The sequence below is a fragment of the Pelobates fuscus genome, chromosome 11 (genome assembly GCF_036172605.1).
Source record: "Pelobates fuscus isolate aPelFus1 chromosome 11, aPelFus1.pri, whole genome shotgun sequence".
NCBI lineage: Eukaryota > Metazoa > Chordata > Amphibia > Anura > Pelobatidae > Pelobates > Pelobates fuscus.
The window spans coordinates 8230711-8253365 of record NC_086327.1 but is presented as its reverse complement, the minus strand read 5'-3'; the positions used below and the strand labels follow the sequence as shown (position 1 = coordinate 8253365).

General features: G+C 40.2%; 1 protein-coding gene across 1 annotated transcript in view; it reads left to right on the top strand.

Moving 5' to 3' along the window:
• The window catches only part of IGSF21 (immunoglobin superfamily member 21), a 404960-nt gene extending 383516 nt beyond the window's left edge, over positions 1-21444 (top strand). Inside the window, exons 7-10 of the mRNA XM_063436808.1 lie at positions 12627-12712; positions 13198-13390; positions 16241-16279; positions 20689-21444. Coding sequence (XP_063292878.1) covers positions 12627-12712; positions 13198-13390; positions 16241-16279; positions 20689-20765 — 395 coding nt within the window. The 3' untranslated portion in view covers positions 20766-21444. The remainder of the gene's footprint in view (positions 1-12626; positions 12713-13197; positions 13391-16240; positions 16280-20688) is intronic.
• The last annotated feature ends 1211 nt before the right edge of the window (positions 21445-22655 follow it).

The window sequence follows — 22655 nt, the reverse complement described above, 5'->3', positions numbered from 1 at the left end:
TGGGAGTTTGATTCCAAGCTATGAGCTCAGAGACCTAGGCTAATGAATGAGGCAGGTACATATTCAGAAAGGAGTAGGACAAGATATGTGATTAAGGATTATTTAGTGACTATTGCTGTTAGTGATGATGAAGTAGAAATCAGAGATATAGCACAGGGCATGCTGTTCAGCAATTTGCAAGACACACACTTTTTCGATGTCTGAGGAAAGAGCACATTAACTTTACATTGTGGTGAATAACATAGAATTACTAGGACTGGAGGCTATGAAAGGTTTTAATAAGATCCCAGTTTGTGCCCAACATTGTAAGGATGTAATCTTAATACGGAATGTCATGACTTGTTTAATTTGTCGCCGTGACCGCTCAGCCTATTCTTATACTATGCACAATGTCACGTGATCACAATGGGTCAAAGGAAATCGAATCAAGGGATATTAAATGTATTGAATTAACATGAAAGAAGGTAAGAATCCGTCCTATTACCGGGGCTAGGGTTAATATTCATTCAATTAAAGCTATTCCAAGAAATGGCCAAATGAGTTCGATGGGGAGACATTTATTGGAAATTTTGAGATTTTGGAAATCAGCGGAAGTTATCCAGATTCTGGTGAAGCAGTGTTTAAATGTACTAACTTGTAAGATAGCTCTGTTAGTTAATGCACCAACTGAAACAGCGCTCTCTGCATGTTCTGTCCTTGATTGAATTTCTCCAGCTGGACCCTCGCCTGTGAGCAATACCAGTGATGTAATTCGCATCACTGGCCACCCACTAGATCCGATGCCAATGTTGGGGGTATTACGTAGCATTGTATCACAGGAACTATAGATAGAATGGGGGGGGGGGGTTGTGGTACTCACTAAACTGGAATTGCAAACTTAATACCAAACTGGAAAAACAAGTTGGGTTTTTTATTTTTTATTTTTTTGTAATCCTGATAATTTGGCTGAAAATGTCAGATTCCTTTCAATTGCCAGTAATTTCCAGTTTAGTGAATTATCCCCAATGACAATAGGTAAACAGTGCATAGGAGCCCTACTGGTGGGCGCTTCAAGAAGCTGCAACAGCACAGAGATACAAATATCCCAAAACTAAAGATAAAAAGATGTGTCTGTCACTGAAAGAGTTAAGTAGAAATATTTTTTCTCAAAGATTCTTTTTTTTTTTTTTTTCCTAAATAAAAACTTTTCTCCTTTTCCTCCTGTGTCTAAAACCTAGCATTTGACATAATTATGCTGGTGTAATATGCCGTCGATTATTACCATCTGCTCAACTAAAATGGCAAATGGTGCAACGCGAAGTGTTCACTGATTGTCACTGACATATTGACTACTGTCACTGGATTAATCTTAACGATGCGTTTTGGGGGAGGGGGGGTTTCTGCAGAGTAGACACTTTTGCTATGAAAGTGGGTCCTTATGAATTAATCACGACAAATGTACCAAATTATTATTATTTTTTTTTAAATACAACTGTGTTTCATGCATTCCCATTTCTTCGTTTTCTGCCAATTACAAAAAATACCTTCTAATACAGGCCAGAGTAAGTACATTATAACACGTTTGGCCAGTGCCGGACGTTTCCTCCATCAAGACCATCCCTGGCTAGCCACCATCTTTGTCATCAGTAAAGCAAATTGCATCTCTGGAACATGACTCGTGATGTTATCCCAGGTTCCCACCTGCCTAGTGCAAAGTACAGACAATCTCCTTCGTGATGTCGGACAGCATCCATTATTGAGCTCCTCCGAGGTGGTTGATGTAGCGGACTGTGGACACATTGTCCATCTGGAGCAGAATGCAGCAGTTGGATTTCCTGAATGAGCCTGCTAGGAGTTCTTCCCCTGCACTTCCACCTCAGCAGCACCACCCGGTCTTAGGTCACATCCATGTGGAGGAATTCCACATTCAGCCACTGTATCACCTGATAGTGGACCAGGCCAGGAAATATCTCCTGTCTCTGAAGAGAGAGAAACATTACCTGATATGATGGGCTCATTCTTATACGGCCTCTGCATCAAAGGACTCCCCTCTCGTGAAGGCGTCATCTGCCATGTACAGGACTGGGGACCAGTAGCATCCAAGAGCTTATCCCTGGCCCCTATGAAGCCCTTTTTTAACCCCCTTGCATGGGTCCCTGCCTCCACTTGCTACAAGGTCATCGTAAGATGATCAAACTTGCCACATTATAGTGGGTGCTTTACCCTTAGTAGGTCTTGCCTAGGTATCTCTGCCCATCTAATGGCATTTAGCTGGGCGACTGGGCTCCTCTGAGTTTGCCAAACATTGGGCACGTCTCACGGTGGAGGCAGATCTCCCAGTGTCTACCCCAGCAGCCGGCACTCACTAAAATAGAGAGCTATCTCTCAGCCACCCCTGCTTTTATTATGGACTGGAAGTCCACAGGAAAGGGATTGGCATCCTCTATATTACAATTGTAAGGATTGATTCCTGTAGAACACTGGTAAGGGGAGCACCGTGAATGGTGTGCCAGGTAATATGCCGGGCAGATAAGCAGGAATAACAACAGAGCAGGCACAGGGTGTAATCAGCAATTGGCGAGGCGCCACACAGCTGGGTAAAGCAATTTGCACAAACATAGTCATGGACACCAATAAAGGTGATATAGAGTTTCAGGATAGCTAGGAATCACCCAGGTTGCAAACGCAGGCTCCCTTCAGCAGCCAAATATAGTCAGCAAGAAAATATAGAAAGCAACTCTGATGTAGGGCTCACCCACCAAGCAGCCGGTTAGCAAAGGCAATCACAGCCACAATTGTAACAGGAACTGACTGACCTGACACTTGTCCCAGAGACTTCACAGCATGGCTATTGCAATAAAGGCCCAATACGTCTGTTTGCAGGTCTTGTTTGTCGGTTCTAGCTGAATCTCAGCAGGGGAGCCTTGAGAGGGCCGACATCTCACGAGACAGGACATCCAAGATGGCCACTGTGAGAGCGGAGTGCCAAGGAACCGAAGCCCAGTAAATCCGAGTGCAGTGACCACGGTAAGCGCAAGGGGAAGCGAGGCCAAGGGCTCCACGCACCCGAGGCTTGATAGGACACCGGTAACCCAGTGGATAGTGAAAAAAAAAAACACAGAAAAAAACTGCGCTGAGTCAATACCTGCAACTAATAGGAACACACGGAGCAGGAGCCCCAGACAAGAATACTATAAAAATCCAGCCAGAGGCAGGAGACACAGAAAAGATCCAGAAATAGCTCCGATATAGGATCAGGTTAATAATAAAACCAGTAGGGAGATGAATTAAGCATGAAGCTACTGTATATAAGGAACCACAACCAAACAAAAACGGAAGAAAGCAAGAAACCTTCATTGTTGATGGAGCAGCAAAGAAAGAGGAGGTGCTCGGGTTTCCTCATACTCTCTACTTGTTTCTGATTGGTTCTTTGTTCTATGTGTTTTCTTTGTTGCTAGTGGAGCTAAATAAAGACGGATACGGACAATACTTGCCTCCCGTCATGTTGTTAAATTTGCAGTAAATTTGAAGTGTTTTAACGTTTATGACAATATAGCCATGACGGACACGTAGCTGACCTAAATAATGTTTCCATTTTAGCTGCTGTATCCCAAAATGTGAAATCCACCTTGAATTCCTAATAGTTCAGGGATTGACAACCTTGGGCACTCCGGTTGTTGCGGACTTCGTCTCCCACAATGCTCTTACATCCATAATTCCGGCAAAGCATCAGGGGGGATGTAGTCCACAACACGTGGAGTCCGCCTACCCCTTCCACAGTGAATAGCCCTGCGTGTGCCATCTCTAGACACAGATGTACGTGAGGATTTATTCTTACATTATTCAATTTAAAGCAGTTTCCAGCAGGTAAATAATTCTCTCGTATAGCCAAGCGCCAGTGCCTTACCTGTAATTCATCCAGTTTGCTGTCTAGAGGGGAAATTTATCAAAGTGTCACATTCTGAAAACTCATGTTATCATCGGTGGCCGGTGTCTGCAGATTTTTTTGGTTTCCATGACGATTACTTTACTTTTAGAAGCTTAAACCGCTTTCTAGTTTTTAGAACTTCAATGAATCTCCCACAGAGGGCACAGTGACATCAGCTACTGATTATAAAGTATCCGGTGGAATCATTTACTGTCAGCAGCCAATCACAGCCTGGGAATCTAACAGTCAAGTTATTTAACTCCCAGGATTCCACAGTGCGATGTAACAGGAAATGCTTGATACATCTGGTGATACAGATGTCACCGGTGCTACCAAGGAGTCCAATATAGATATAAATCCCGTATTTAATTTCAACAAAACAAACAAAATGGCAGCTTGACATACAAGTGAGCCCAGACAGCACAGTGCATCAGACTTCATACTGCATTTAGCAATGCACGCAGCTTTATTTAAACCAAAACATAAGTTAAGATAAAGAAAGACCAGTGACCAGAAAGCAGCCGTGGACTGCACCATTTTGACTTTGTGGTTCTCATCAGCATGGCGCCAATCACCACCCATGATGGTTGGTGTTGTGCCCATTGCTGAGAGTCTATACAGAAATGCAATCTGAAGTCTGAAAGCACAATGCCTGTCTGTGCTCATTTGCATATCAAGCTGGGAACTCTGGGATACTTGTGGAAACACGATTTCTCAAGTTTTTGTGCCGAAGAAGGACTTCTCCATATCCATCGTTCAGATATGCAGACGATGTATAAGAAAGATTTTCGATTTGCACTGTGGGGAGTGTGATTGTGTTTGGCCTCACCACAATCTTTGGTACTTTATTATTCTTTTTGCAGAATATAATCTGACTCGCTTTCAAAACGAGAAAACTCATGTCTACATGTTTTAAACAAACGGGTCTAAAATCTGAGAACCGTATTGTATTTGGGCAATATTTGACAGGCAATACGGACGTGGTATGTTGAGATCAGTACAGAGGTCCGTTGTTCCCAGTTGTTAAACCATAAGGAGATTAATTCCCATTTGTAGAGGTCCCGGCAGCACCTGCCATAGAATCAGTGTGAATCAAAGCTCGCCATATTGCGGTAACTGTTTCTGGCGCTAATCCTGCCACCCGTCTAAAGAATACCTGGAAGTCTGGGCTCCTGAGACGAGCTTGGGGTCACCAGGGAAATGTTCTTCAAATCTTCGATGCCCTCTTTTTGTCAGCTGAAGTGCTTAGCAGAGATCTTATGCTGTCAAAAAATATTGCTCTCCTCACAGCGGCCATCCTGCGCTCCCAGGAGTGGGTGGAGGGGGGGGTTATAATGTTGCTGTGGCAACTAACTTTAGAAACCTTTGTCTGCACGAACCGTCTACCTTATTTTTGCATCTTTTTCCAGCACATCAGCTCACCTCAAACCAAGAGCCATCCTCCGCAGACATTAATTAGTCGCTTGCTCGCTGTTTCACTTCGGGGAGGATATATCTTATCTTTTGGACATGTTACTTTGAATAAAAGCAGCCAAAAAAAGATTTTTTGTGTGTGTGTGTGTGTGTGTGTGTTTGGGTGCCTATTCCCGATGGTTTGAAATAAAACGAGATATTCTGCAAAGCTCTTTTGTTACGGAACACAATGAGAAGGTAATGTAGCCTGTGCAAAGTCTTTTGGGGAAAATCCGAATCAGTGAAAGAAAACTTTGAATAAAAAAATTAGTTTTGTAACTTAATATATTTAAAAGGACACTTTAAGAACTACGGTATATCTGCTAAAGATTATTATTGTAGTTGTTATGGTGTAATAAGGAATCTTATGGGCTGCAGTAATCAGGAACCCCTTATTTTTGATAAAGTTTCTTATAAAATATTTAATCTTCTCATATTATTATCAGCTCACACAGATGGAGTGTCGACACAGCACACCCGACTTACGAGGGGTACACCTGCACGACACAGTACAGATTCCGGTAGTAGCTAAAGACTAGAGGACTACACCAAACACCACCAGATAGGAAGCAAGACAGTAGCGATGACTTGCCACACCACGAAGCCACGCCATGTGGACATCGCCCCGCACATGATACCCAGATAAGGATCCAGCCCTTGACAATAGACACCCCGTACTAGACTTGAGTAAGCACCACAGAGCAGGAGACGCTTGTACCAGGACAGACGGACGGGGGAGACCACGGCCCGGTATTTGACCACAGTACTCTGTAAGACTGATCCGCACTGCACCCCCCACATTAGTGGATATTATCTTGGGACTAACCCCATTACCCGACATCTGGTAGGGACATGCACGTAAGATTTATATGTTCACCAAGGTTAAAGACCACCGGGCTTCCGAAAGTGGCGTTGCCGTTTACGTTAATCTTGGACGCATGTTGTGCTCACGCCATCGTAGTTCAGCCGCAGACTGAGACATACGAGTCTCACCACAAGTTCGTACCCGATACTGTATGGAATATGATTAGCAATACTATTAGCAAGATGTTGCATGGTATGCTGTGGCCTGCGTGTCACCGATATATGACTGAGCGGACATCACTTACTGCTATAATTGTTTTGGTTTCATTTTAATGGGACCTGTGTGTCCTAATTGTCGCATATTCAGCTGTTTGACGACCTGAAAGATTGCACGTTCAATAAAAACGTATTTACCAAAATATTATTATCAGCTAAGGAACCGGCCAAACACTGCTTCCTATACAAAGATTTGGGCCAGAAAACTAAAAATTTCAATGTCAAGTCCTGAAGGGACGTTTTCTAATTAGAATACTTAGTTTTTTTTGTCTAATCACTTGATATGGTTCTGGACAATCTAGTGCGACTGCACTCAAAGCCTCCGAGCACCATAAACACCACTGTAATCTGCAGAGCATGGGTGTACTTTTAAAGGGGTTTTCCAAGACAGCTCAATGTAGTGGTTATGGTGCAAACAGTCGCTGAAAGTGCTTTTGAGGGCTTTGACGATAACCGGGTCTAATATTGTATACCAATGATAGGCTTCGAAAATTGGGGACAGCTAGCGCAGCACATCCAACAAATTATTAATGACGCTGACAGAATGGGTCATAGGCATACGGAGAGCCCGAACTACTTGAAATCACTGTGAGGATGGACGCAAAGATTAATTATACCATAACCACTACAGAGAACTGTGGTGATAATAGAACTTAGAGTTCCCTTTAAATAAAATGATATAGATATTTAAAAAGGGATATTGGTATACCAGTAGTACAATATGAAAGTCCGCGAGACTGTGACCGTCAGCGCAAGTAATGTCCTGTAACAAAAAGGGCGTGGCGTGGCGCATAGTACAGATTGATTAATGGAAGTGTTACTGGAAGCAATTTCATTTGAGAAAACACTTTATTTTATTGTTATTTTTTGACCTTCGTTTTTTCCTAGTCTGGTCACACCGGAAAAGTTTATTTGACACCATTTAAACATTAATCCTTCTCGCCTTCAGCTAGCTCGAGGCGTTCAGGAAAAGCTGAACGAAGCGGCTACAAAGCGCAGACCTTGTAAAAACTTGGAGCACTTTATTTATTTCTTGCTTAACCATGAAAAAAAAAAAGAAAGAAAGACAACAAAGATTTTAAGACCAGCAACTCTGAGTGCAGAAATGGGGTTTGGGCAGTTCAAATGCACCTTTAAAAAATGTTTTTTTAAAAATACATGTTTTTTTATTATGTTTTTTTATTATGTTTTTTTTTTTTTGGCAGTGAAACATCTTTCAATATTTTCTCCCTCCATCTGTAAAATGTCCTTCTTCTATTTACTGATTGTACTGCGCTGCACTTTATAAATACCAATAATGATAATAATAATAATAAATAATATACTATGGCCAAAACCGAGTATATTTACTTAATAACAGGGTTATTCAATAAAGCAGAGATTATTGAGAATTCAGAGTGAATTTCAAATGTAAGGCGAAATTAGCTGAATTGGCAGCAATGTTGACTTGGGGAATTTTTACAGTTTGGCCACATTGACCCAAAAGGTACACGATAGTCACCAAAACAACTTTAGCTGAATGAAGCAGTATTTTTGTATAATGGCAGAGGATTGAGCAGTGAGGCTGCAGGGGCATGTTCTATACACCAAAACTGCTTCATTGAGCTAAAGTTGTTTTGGTGAATATAGTGTCCCTTTGAGCTAAAGTTCTTTTAGTGCGTATAGTGCCACGTTAAATTTGAATTCACTTTTAATCCTCAACAAATCTCACGTTAGTAAGCCTGGCAATGTGTAAAAATTATGTTTTTTGTTTTTTTTTTCCTTGTCACCCAGAGAATTTTACCTCCTGATGGGCTATGTATATTAGATATTTAGCCATCCTACAGTCATTCCTGTATAGATCTTGCCTACCCCCAAACATTGGGAGGTATGAGATCAGGACAGGTGGGTGGGCATTAGAGGGGGCGAGTGAGCTGAAGATCTCTCTGCAGGGTCCTAGTAACCGTTCACAGCATGTGAGAGCTCACGCAGTGATGCCAAGTTTCGTGGAGTCCCTGGATGCAGAACACCAGGCAGGTAAATTGCGACATCAGGAGAGGACTAGAAAATCAGGAATGCTTGGGGGGGCCTGAACTTATTCCCTGGACTGGGGATTATGGGTAATTTGGCAAGGGAATGGCAAATTGTTTTATATATAATAGCTGAGCTGTGAAGGTAGATCAGCTAGAGATTGCTTCCAGTTTGCCAATTTTGTCCTATAATAGACTTTACTATTAAAACATACTCATATCATATTTAAACCATATACATACATGCCAAGTGTCCCAGTTTAGAAGAGTCAGTCCCTACTTTGATGCCAAATCTAACTGTTCCTCTTTTCTATCATAATGTACCTCTTTTCTAGGAGCTCCATATTGCTCATTGGCCACTTATTGTCACTTATTGTTACTAAATAATAACCTAATAATACATCATATATAATAATATATAATATATATTACTTGTCTGTCTAAGGAAAGTTATATTAAAATGTCTGCTTTGCATTTTGTATAATCCCCAAAGAATATTTTCAAATGTGCCTGCGTAGAGTTATAGTAGCGCTCCCTGCATGGCCTGCTGTCAGTCAGTCTGGCCACCATCTTGGTGTTGGATACACCGCTTTGCCCCCTTGACATGTGAGCAAGGTATTGCATTATGGTAGCGCTGGCCCTGATCGCTGCGTTCTATCTTATTCACGTCATGTAGATCTCACCGTCTGAATGAAAAGATCTGTCCTTTGTATTGAGGAAATAATCCCACTACGTACAGCAGTTTATATTCTGTTTGATCAATGAGATTCAGCGTTTCCCTGCGCCAGGTGTGCCCTGAGCCGGAGACACCGTGATAAATGACCCTACAGATGGGGTATTCAAGGGGAAATTCAGCAGCTCATCCCAGGATTCCATTCCTTCCACTTTTATCTCCCTTCAAACAGTGCGAGGGAGACAATTATAGTTCTCATCCATATTCAGCACCACTTAAATATCATCTTTCTTTCAACGAGAGAAAATCACAAGAATTTCATAAAATCCACAAACCTCCTAAATTATAGGAAATGACTGCAGTCTGCAGCAAAGAAAGTGATAAAACTTCACACCGCAAAGTAACAGTATCAGAGAGGGAATGTTGGATATACATTATATGTACACCTGCTCGATAGTGCTATATAAATAAAATATACATACACTGTATACCTACTGCACTTACTGTACCTCCCTCTACTGTAATGTAACCTGTAAAGTGCTGAGTACACCTGTTAGCACTATTAAATATAATATACATACACTGTATACCTACTGCACTTACTGTACCTCCCTCTACTGTAATGTAACCTGTAAAGTGCTGAGTACACCTGTTAGCACTATATAAATACAATATACATACACTGTATACCTACTGCACTTACTGTACCTACCTCTACTGTAATGTAACCTGTAAAGTGCTGAGTACACCTGTTAGCGCTATATAAATACAATAGACATACACTGTATACCTACTGCACTTACTCTACCCCCCTCTACTGTAATGTAACCTGTAAAGTGCTGAGTACACCTGTTAGTGCTATATAAATAAAATATACATACACTGTATACCTACTGCACTTACTGTACCTCCCTCTACTGTAATGTAACCTGTAAAGTGCTGAGTACACCTGTTAGCGCTATATAAATAATATATATATACACTGTATACCTACTGCACTTACTGTACCTCCCTCTACTGTAATGTAACCTGTAAAGTGCTGAGTACACCTGTTAGTGCTATATAAATAAAATATACATACACTGTATACCTACTGCACTTACTGTACCTCCCTCTACTGTAATGTAACCTGTAAAGTGCTGAGTACACCTGTTAGCGCTATATAAATAAAATATACATACACTGTATACCTACTGCACTTACTCTACCCCCTCTACTGTAATGTAACCTGTAAAGTGCTGAGTACACCTGTTAGTGCTATATAAATAATATATACATACACTGTATACCTACTGCACTTACTGTACCTCCCTCTACTGTAATGTAACCTGTAAAGTGCTGAGTACACCTGTTAGTGCTATATAAATAATATATACATACACTGTATACCTACTGCACTTACTGTACCTCCCTCTACTGTAATGTAACCTGTAAAGTGCTGAGTACACCTGTTAGTGCTATATAAATAAAATATACATACACTGTATACCTACTGCACTTACTGTACCTCCCTCTACTGTAATGTAACCTGTAAAGTGCTGAGTACACCTGTTAGTGCTATATAAATAAAATATACATACACTGTATACCTACTGCACTTACTGTACCTCCCCCTACTGTAATGTAACCTGTAAAGTGCTGAGTACACCTGTTAGCGCTATATAAATAAAATATACATACACTGTATACCTACTGCACTTACTGTACCTCCCTCTACTGTAATGTAACCTGTAAAGTGCTGAGTACACCTGTTAGTGCTATATAAATAAAATATACATACAATGTATACCTACTGCACTTACTGTACCTCCCTCTACTGTAATGTAACCTGTAAAGTGCTGAGTACACCTGTTAGCGCTATATAAATAATATATATATACACTGTATACCTACTGCACTTACTGTACCTCCCTCTACTGTAATGTAACCTGTAAAGTGCTGAGTACACCTGTTAGTGCTATATAAATAAAATATACATACACTGTATACCTACTGCACTTACTGTACCTCCCTCTACTGTAATGTAACCTGTAAAGTGCTGAGTACACCTGTTAGCGCTATATAAATAAAATATACATACACTGTATACCTACTGCACTTACTCTACCCCCTCTACTGTAATGTAACCTGTAAAGTGCTGAGTACACCTGTTAGTGCTATATAAATAATATATACATACACTGTATACCTACTGCACTTACTGTACCTCCCTCTACTGTAATGTAACCTGTAAAGTGCTGAGTACACCTGTTAGTGCTATATAAATAAAATATACATACACTGTATACCTACTGCACTTACTGTACCTCCCTCTACTGTAATGTAACCTGTAAAGTGCTGAGTACACCTGTTAGTGCTATATAAATAAAATATACATACACTGTATACCTACTGCACTTACTGTACCTCCCCCTACTGTAATGTAACCTGTAAAGTGCTGAGTACACCTGTTAGCGCTATATAAATAAAATATACATACACTGTATACCTACTGCACTTACTGTACCTCCCTCTACTGTAATGTAACCTGTAAAGTGCTGAGTACACCTGTTAGTGCTATATAAATAAAATATACATACAATGTATACCTACTGCACTTACTGTACCTCCCTCTACTGTAATGTAACCTGTAAAGTGCTGAGTACACCTGTTAGCACTATATAAATATAATAAACATACACTGTGTACCTACTGCACTTACTGTACCTCCCTCTACTGTAATGTAACCTGTAAAGTGCTGAGTACACCTGTTAGCGCTATATAAATAAAATATACATACACTGTATACCTACTGCACTTACTGTACCTCCCCCTACTGTAATGTAACCTGTAAAGTACTGAGTACACCTGTTAGTGCTATACAAATAAAATATACATACACTGTATACCTACTGCACTTACTGTACCTCCCTCTACTGTAATGTAACCTGTAAAGTGCTGAGTACACCTGTTAGCGCTATATAAATAAAATATACATACACTGTATACCTACTGCACTTACTGTACCTACCTGTACTGTAACATAACCTATTGTCAGTTCACTGTTTAGTAAGTAAATCCCTTGCGTGTTGTAATAAAATGAAGTTTTGGAGTCTTTCTGTCTGGAGAGTTAAGAACTTATGTAAGGACTCTGACTTCGTTCTAGAATGTAAAATACTTAATTGTTACTAATTATGGGGGGATGAAAGATTGACTCCTGTAATGTCTGTAGTGATGCAGTTTCAGACTTGGTGTAGTATTTTTTATACCACAATGTGATAATAATGGTAAATAATAAAGGGAACCAATATTGGAACTAACAGGAAGGTAAGTGTCTGTTCGCCGTAATAAGTAAAGTAACTGGCGGCCGTTTTGCACAGTTTATTATTATTGCTGTCTCGTACCAATGTTTTAAAAAATAGATTAACAAAATGGTGGAATTGCTGAGTCTCTGCAGCTGTGTCTTGCGGCAAAGCCTGGAAGAACACAGACTTTACTAAATGTCCTCATTCTGCTCTCTCCGCAGCTGCTCCAAAAGGGCCGAAAATAACCATGAGTCCAACCAGAGCTCGGGTAGGAGACACTGTTCGGATCGCGGTGCAAGGATTCCAGGTAAACATACAAATTGTGTCCCGGATAAGGGTTAGAATTGCCAATGGTAAGTCTGAGTTCTAGAGACCGTTCTGGGTTTATCGACTAAACTGTGAAAAGAGAGCGTTCAGCATTGGTCGCAGTTCATTTATCGTAGTCTGAATTTTGAAATTCGGTTTTCAGTTTAATATAATTTGGTGTTTAGTAAAGAAACCCCATAGTTTTTAAACACATTTAATAGGTCACATTTTTTTTTTCTAATAAAGTCCTTATTTCATAGCAGACAAGAGCCTTTACTTTATTTTTATCATAGTGGAGAACAGTACGGGAGCCAATCACAAAACAGCTTTTATTTAAGTTGTGTCGTTTTGTATTCATTTTCTGTCCATCCATAAAACGTTAGAATGTGTTTAGATAAAGCAAGCACATATGTAAAGTAAGCCCGTATATATTTTAATATCTCTGACTCCAGTTTGAATCCCTCTCCATTTTGTTTTTGGTGACAGAATGATGTCTTTCCGGAGCCTCTCTTCACGTGGACCAGAGTGGGAGGACGACTCCTCGATGGCAGCTCAGAGCACGATGGCAAGGAACTGATTTTAGAAAGAGTTCCGGCAGAACTGAACGGCTCAATGTATCGCTGCACGGCACAGAATCCTCTGGGTTCTACGGACACACACACCAGACTTATAGTATTTGGTAAGCAGGGAACACCTACAGATTGATCCACCGGCTTCTACAGGCACACAGCAAGCTCATAGTGTTTGGTAAATGGGAATCTCCTCACCAGATACATTTATTGGGTGCCACTGGCTCACGCCAAACAAGCAGGGGAAGGCTTATCAATGTGTTCTCTTCTAAAAAGTGGTCTAAATGACTAAACATGGTGCAGTCCCAATGGAATCCAGTAGGATTATCAGGCTAATTCCATGGGGGACTCCTCCACTTTTACATTTTTCCACCAGATTTCAGTACAGATCAGGTTGATAAATCTCTCACTTTGCACTTAAGCAGTGATCTCAAAAAGTCCAGTAATCCCAAAAAGTCCAGTAATCCCAAAAAGTCCAGTAATCCCAAAAAGTCTAGTAATCGATGCTGAAGTTTTTTTGTAAATATCGTGTTAAGAGCAGGATTGGATTAAATTGTTATATTGTGGGTAGACAATTAGAAAGGGTCCCACAATGTTGCTGCTACCTTTGACTTTGATATCCTGTAAATTCTGCTAGTAAATCTTCTTTGACCTGGTCGTCTGCCGCAAACTCCGCAGTGGGAAGTCTGAGATTCTATTAACAGGGTTATTTAAAGCTGACACTGGATTAATTTTGATTCGTTTTATCAATGCCCTGCGAGAAATAGCCAGGGGGGCATTAAATTCACTATCTACTGACAGATTGCGTCAATCCTTGGCCTAGAATTCCCCGCTCGCTATTGTGTCTTGTTAATAATTCTTGGAATTCAGAAACCAGACAATTGTAGATCCAGTAAATTAAATTAAGCAGGGTTTCTGTCATGGCTTAAGGAGCAGCCTGGGACTCGTACAATGGTGTGACATGCAGTGCGGAGGTTATTGGATCAGATAAAACACTCTACATCTGCCAGAATGCCAGCGACCTTTATACAATACCTCCTATCCCATGTTACTCATGCAAGAGCTACCGACATCACCCTGACACAGAGGGGAATATTCTGATCCAGTTTGTCACAGTCAGTGTTGTGTGAATATTAAAGGACCCAGTTAACCTTAATAAAGCTATGACGATTAATAAACGGAAGTTTAGTATTTTGAGCACCATGATATATTACACTGTTTAGCCAAAGGCAACATCAATAGAAAAAGACATCTGTGTTAACGGGACACTCCAGACCCCTAAAGCACTTTATTTTGCTGTAAAGAGTTATGTGTGCAAAGTGAGTCCTGTTTTTCTTCATTTTGCAAAAAGTGTTGATTTTAATAGATATTAGCACTTTTATAAATGAACCTTGTTACACCCTCCCCTGCTGTCAATCAGACAACCAGTCGTGTTACTTCCTGGTTTGTTTAGCTCAGTGAAGATAAACTTAAGAGGCAGCAATTGCCCAGAGCATCTGCCTTGCAAACACTTCTCATTGAGCTGCATTGGGAAGTCTGTGATTGGACAGCCAGAGAAAGTCTGGGCGGGGTTAGACTTGCAAAGGCAGCAGACAAGAGATCTGCAGCTTTTGCAAGCTGTTTTTAGATATAACTTAATGAAAAAAAAAATAATTTAATGCATGCAAGTTTTCATTGTGGGTATATCTACTAAACAGTGATCTTTATTTATTTTGGTTTTATGCATTAAAGTCCCTTTAACCCCTTAAGGACCAAACTTCTGGAATAAAAGGGAATCGTGACATGTCACACATGTCATGTGTCCTTAAGGGGTTAAAGAAATGGTGAGCACTTTTTCTACCTTAAAATAATAGATTTAATACAAGCCTTTCACATTTTTGTTTTCAAAAAGGTATTTTTGAATCCGCTAATAAACCTACATACCACCCATCTGTCCTCAATCACGCAGGGCAGTCCTGATTTAGGACCCTGCTTCTTCCTAGCTTAGTTTTATTAAATAAAGTGTAAGGAATATCTGTCCGTATAACAGTGTGAAGAGCAGCCATGGTCCCTGTGAATATTAATTATTGAAAGTGTTTGTGCCCTGGCTTGCTTTATTCGTCACAGGTCAGGGGATTTATAAACATTTCTGTTTGAAAAACCCATTTAGATCAGCAGTGTTTACTGGGATAAATAAATGATAAATATCAGGAATGAAAATATGACATTTCCTCCGTAGAGTACGCCAGCCATGACAAGCATGAAGAGAATGAAATGTCACCTGTGCGTCGCTCCTGCTCAGGGATTCCTCGCCTTAAAACCGGCTCCTTGTGCTATTTTACAGGATCTCCAAATCTTATCCATCATATTGTTATTATTATGAGCATTTAGCATTTATTGATCATCTCCCTGCAACTGACAGCGCTAATTAGTTACTGTAATGTGGGAAGCGTCTAATGTAGGGCTTTTATAGAATACATTTTGTTATATATTATAGAAACAGATCACCAATCTAATGCCTTATACATTATGTGTAATATCTCGCAGCATACTGCCTCAAGCTGTACGCTCAGTCCATTTAGAGGGGTTTAGGGGGGAGTGGAAGCGTTATCAGGTAAGTATTTCTTTGAAATATAATTCCATTTTCTGGTTATTTGCCAGCACAATATACACACTCATTCTATTTCTACCTGAGGTGGGAATTGTCATGCAGCAAAAATGTAAATTAAAAAAATCTCCATTTAAATATAAAACACTTAGCCTTGTTGTACCTAAATTTCATAATTATTCAGCATTAAATGTTTTTGACCCAGAATCCTCCCTGACACAGGATGCATTGAATTGGGGGGAAATGCTGAAAATAAACCAAAAATTTTAGTTCAAATTATTTTGCATTCCTGCTAAAAACTGCAATGTGATTTGTTCCAAGAAAACGAAACGCTTTGTGTAGATATTCTAACGTCTGTCTGTTTTCTTTGCAGAAAACCCCAATATTCCGAGGGGAGCAGAAGATTCTAACAGTGAGTTGTTTAAATCCTACTGCTTGTATTAAGCCAGAAAATAAATCAGCAAACGAGCCTGAAATAGATCACAGCAAGTTACATTTTTATATGTTTTTTAAAGTCAGGAAGTAAATTAATGACTGTTTCTATTAGCAACAGAAGCAAAAATAGATCTAGCTGCATAGCAATAAATAATTTTCCGAGGTCGGAACATAGGTAGCATATTGTAACAAGCACTTTGTAGATCAAACAGTTGGGCTCGTGTCATTGTCTGCACGATTAATATACTGTATCTACAATTAAGAGTCTACAGAATAAACTAACCAATTTGTTCTGTGAGCTGTGCATCTCATCGGTTTAACACTTTAGGAGCCGATTCGCCCAGATCAGGTCTTAATGCCTAACTCGGGCCTTTTCCACCCTGGGTTTTCTTAATGTAATCCCAAGTCAGTGCACTTTATTAGACCCCATTATTGACCCTGGAGATGCATTTGGGAAGAAAGCAGTTGCCATCTTGACTATGGCGAGTTCTCTCTCTCCCTGTTTAAGCTGTGATGTTGAATTATAATTTAATCCCCATTAAAGTATATCTCCCAACAGTCCTGGATTTGACAAAGCATTCCTGATTTGTGACTCTTGTCCCACCTCTGATGAAAGCTCAATGTAGGCACCTGGCTAAAATGCTCTTGTGCCTATTGCCAGGCATCTCTGTCCAGGTGAGAGTGGAAGGCCTAGGGGGCCCACTGCTAAGGTTTTGACATATACTCCAGGCTGATATTTATTCCTCACTTTTTTGTGTATCTTTAGTGAATCACATTATCACAATGCTTTTTCAGCCAATCTCCTACTATTCCATTATCATGTCTCCCAGCGTTGCAAGGCTGGTATAACGGATAATTGGTAACCCTTGAATTCACACAGTGACCTCCTTAGATCTGGGTACAAACCTTTCATTTTGAGAATATGCTTGTTGGAGTATTAACCCTTTCAGTATCACAACCTGTATATGAGATTTAGGCGCTCCATAGCAGTCATGCCCAATGGGCGATGACGGTTAAATTAAGTGCCTGCTGGTGTTCTGGTCAGCCCCTCTGTCTACCACAAAGGATGGTACGCCTAACCGAGCCTGCAGGTTACAGCTCCCTGTTTAATACACACGCCTGGTTTCATCCTGTCATCTATATTTACTGTATATGTATTATGCCCACACACAGTCAGAATCGCTACCGAATCCCTTAAACTATGAGCAGATTACTTACAATCGCACATCAGAAGGGAATTTGGTCATTTTTGATTTCAACCTACTGTATATTATAAAATCCTACACTAATTTTTCAGATATGACAAACCAAGGGATATTCTTTAATGTGGAATATTTTCACATCTCCAACTCCAATATCTCTGAGTAGATTAACAAATAAGAAGAATTCTATCAATTTATAAATGTTATTCTTTACGGCTTCCATAGGCAGCAGTTAATACCTTGAATTGTTTTTGTTTCTTGATTCCTATGGTTATATATTCCAGGTTTCAAATAAATATATATTCTGCTTATTTGATTTATTTTTACTCAGTAGTTAATTAACCACATTGTAATTGCTATTAACCTACCAACAGATCTCCTAATAGACTAATCGCATTGAAGGACGCCTGTTTGGCTCATTTCAGGAAATGCTCTTGGACTTTAGCAATATATTACTCATAGTGTCCCTTGAATTATTTTTAAAATAAAAGAGAATTCTGATGATTCCAGATGCTCTTGATTAGTCTCCTAGAATCATCAATACGGTAGATAAGGGAGGGTATTTTTTCGATTACCGTTTTCAGATAAGAAACAATTATTCTTGGCAGTTCTTATCCTTTATTTGCTATTTAAATGACTGCAAATTGTCCTGTCTGCATAGTTTGTACAGTTTCTTTGTGTCAATACCTGCGTTACATCCAATCAATAGCCTCTAAAATGTGCAGAGTGTTGAGATAAGGTGTGAGTGAATGCGACTGGCTGAATATCCCAGCAGGGTCCCACATAGTCTGCCGCTGTTAAGGCTGCCATTGTGCGATACAAACTATGAGTGTTTAGACAATATCCCCCTGGTGAGCGTTTAATTCTTCTGCACTATTTGTGATTCGCTGAGCTTTGCACGATGTCAGGAGGGTCGCTCGTTCCTCAGGTGCAAATCTTTTAGGACTCAAAGAAAACATTAGTTAGTGTAATTCTTTTCTTAAGAATTGAATGAAGGCGGAAAAAAAAAACCAAGTGCTGAATCGTTTGCGAACAGTACAATCCTTGTAGCAGTATGTCCAGTGTATTTTTGTGGCTTACATGCTGTGATGAAAGAGCAAGACCGGGGACAATATTGTCTTTACCAAGATCGTTTATCGCAAACACTGAAATGTTCACACAGAACATCCTCACTGCAAAACTAAGGGTTGTACACAAACACCGGAAAATGCTTACGGTCCGAAAAATGCAATAAAATGTTACATAGAACTTAGCTATTATGAGACATTTTATGCGATAACCGTTTATGGAGCTGAGATTGTAACAGAACAAAATCAAGGTGTCTTATTTACACAGACTGATTTTTAAACACATCTATTGTAGTTTACTGTACATTACTGGGAGTATTATTGCTGTGGAGCTCTGTTATACACTCAGACACATTACTGGGAGTATTATTGCTGTGGAGCTCTGTTATACACTCAGACACATTACTGGGAGTATTATTACTGGGGAGCTCAGTTATACGCTCAGACACATTACTAGGAGTATTATTGCTGTGGAGCTCTGTTATACACTCAGACACATTACTAGGAGTATTATTGCTGTGGAGCTCTGTTATACACTCAGACACATTACTGGGAGTATTATTGCTGTGGAGCTCTGTTATACACAGACACATTACTGGGAGTATTATTACTGTGGAGCTCTGTTATACACTCAGACACATTACTGGGAGTATTATTACTGGGGAGCTCTGTTATACACTCAGACACATTACTGGGAGTGTTATTGCTGTGGAGCTCTGTTATACACAGACACATTACTGGGAGTATTATTGCTGTGGGGCTCTGTTATACACTCAGATACATTACTGGGAGTATTATTGCTGTGGAGCTCTGTTATACACTCAGACACATTACTGGGAGTATTATTGCTGTGGAGCTCTGTTATACACTCAGACACATTACTGGGAGTATTATTACTGTGGAGCTCTGTTATACACTCAGACACATTACTGGGAGTATTATTGCTGTGGAGCTCTGTTATACACTCAGACACATTACTGGGAGTATTATTGCTGTGGAGCTCTGTTATACACTCAGACACATTACTGGGAGTATTATTGCTGTGGGGCTCTGTTATACACTCAGACACATTACTGGGAGTATTATTGCTGTGGAGCTCTGTTATACACTCAGTCACATTACTGGGAGTATTATTGCTGTGGAGCCCTGTTATACACTCAGACACATTACTGGGAGTATTATTGCTGTGGAGCTCTGTTATACACTCAGACACATTACTGGGAGTATTATTGCTGTGGGGCTCTGTTATACACTCAGACACATTACTGGGAGTATTATTAGTGTGGAGCTCTGTTATACACTCAGACACATTACTGGGAGTATTATTGCTGTGGAGCTCTGTTATACACTCAGACACATTACTGGGAGTATTATTGCTGTGGAGCTCTGTTATACACAGACACATTACTGGGAGTATTATTGCTGTGGAGCTCTGTTATACACTCAGACACATTACTGGGAGTATTATTGCTGTGGTGCTCTGTTATACACTCTGACACATTACTGGGAGTATTATTGCTGTGGGGCTCTGTTATACACTCAGACACATTACTGGGAGTATTATTAGTGTGGAGCTCTGTTATACACTCAGACACATTACTGGGAGTATTATTGCTGTGGAGCTCTGTTATACACTCAGACACATTACTGGGAGTATTATTGCTGTGGAGCTCTGTTATACACAGACACATTACTGGGAGTATTATTGCTGTGGAGCTCTGTTATACACTCAGACACATTACTGGGAGTATTATTGCTGTGAAGCTCTGTTATACACTCAGATACATTACTGGGAGTATTATTGCTGTGGAGCTCTGTTATACACAGACACATTACTGGGAGTATTATTACTGTGGGGCTCTGTTATACACTCAGACACATTACTGGGAGTATTATTGCTGTGGAGCTCTGTTATACACATTTAGACACACCAACAATATGGAGCTCCTAGAAAAGAGGGACAGATGGATATAGATGAGGGACAGTGGGATTGAAGTAGGGACTGTCCCTCCTTGGGAGGTATTAATCTCTATGTTATACAGTATATATTGTATGGCTGTGCATTAGACGCTGTACTGATGTCCACCTTATCTCACGTCTCTCTGTTCTTTTTGCAGATTCAGTTCCCGTTATTGGCAGCTCCGGTCTTATTTTGGTGCTTCTCATCTTGACAGTAATTCTGGAACTTACGTGAAAAGAAAAAACTTAAAACAAAATGGGAGCCTGCCGAATCCTCAAAGACTTCACAAAAAAAGTATTCCGTTTACTTCAATCAATAATTTTTTTTGTTTTTCTATACTAGCTCCAGTCTTGTTATTGGTGGATTTCTGTCTGTGTTTTGGCTTTCTCAAGCTGATAAATTAAAAAAAAAAAAAAAAAACAACAAAAAAAAATCTCTCCTTCTCAATATGTGTCTTTCCTGATTCACCGCTGCCCCCCCAAAAATGCACTGACTTCCAAAAAAAATAAAAATAGTAAAAAAAAAAAAACGACAAAATGATTCTACATAAGAGTTAATGCTTAGGAAACATGGCGGCCGAAGTGAAGAAACGCTCCTTTCACTCCCCGAATCTTTTTAACACGACACGAAGAGAAGATCCTTCTAGCTGCGTGTGGACAGCAGACATTTCTCTGGAGAGTTTAATTGCATATTTTTGAAGATATTATTGGTTCATTACTATAAAGAGTTTCTAATTAAAAAAAGACACTTAATATTCCTAGTAACTAATTGTCCGGTAACTTGGTTACATTTATATTTATAGCGACACAGTGGTTATTACCAATCTGACAGCTGTTACCGACCGTTAATATTCCCTATTTACACTTAAAAAGTCAAATCTTCATTAAAGCAAGCTTTATTTTCTTTGATTAAACATATATATGAAAACCTGTGAATATGTTTTTCATTTTGTGTGGACGATTATAAAACTGGTTCATTTTAAATTTTAATGCAGCGTGTGAATAATATTTGCTCTGTACTTCCTTCTCACAATAGCAAAACTACTAAAGAAAAACTGTCGCAAATGGTGTCTCTGCCACGGTAGGCAGTGGTGTATTCTGCTTTCTGGTTTTGTGCCCTAAGCAGCACAAAATGTGGGCACCCTCCCCCTAAATTTATCTTCCTGACAGACACACAATTACAGTTACACAGTCATTGTCACACACACTGTTTAACCAACACACACTTTAACTGAAACAAATACATTCACAGACATATGCACTCACTCACAGTTACACTCACATTCACTGCCAGACATGCATTCACCGACAGACACATACATACTCACTGACAAAAACATATACTCTCTCAGTGACAGACACACACTAACACTCACTAACAGACATACTAACAAACTCACAGACACACGCTAAAACACTTACTAACAAAACACACTAAAACATTCACTAACAGACACACACACACTCACTAACAGACACACACTAACACACTCACAATTTTTTACATTTTTTAAATTAATTTTTTTAATCCACCCAGCCTCCCTACCTTTGGGAGTGCTGGGGTGGATTCTTCCCTGGGGTCCAGTGAGGTTGCTGCTGGCTGGGCTGGCAGGCAGGTGGTCAGGCGGGCGGTCAGACAGGCTCATATTGAAGGCGGCGATGGAGCTCTGATCCTTCTCTTCAGCTCCCTCGCGTGCCTCTTAGTGATGCCGGAATTACGTCATATTCCGGCTACGGCATCACTACGGTGCGCGCAAGTGAGCTGAACAGGGGAAAGCTCAGGGGACAGAGAACCCTTGCGCACACCGCAACATCATGCCAGCTTTGGGGGTCCCTGAGGGAGATTGGGGGGGGGCGGCTTTTTTGCCCGCCCTCCTGAAGGTGCCGCCCAAAACAAATGCCTTGTCAGCTTTGCGGTAAATACACCGCTGACAGTAGGTATGATTAGTGTTTACTAAACAGCAAGTTCTGGCTATTTGACATTTGGTTACTTGATATAACAGTTGGAGATGTATTTGCAACTATTTTTCCACCATGTTAAAACTCAACTCTCCAATTAGTAAACAGAAAATCATTTGCAGCGAAAACAGAATGGCTCTTCCTTATCAAATATATCGATAAATCA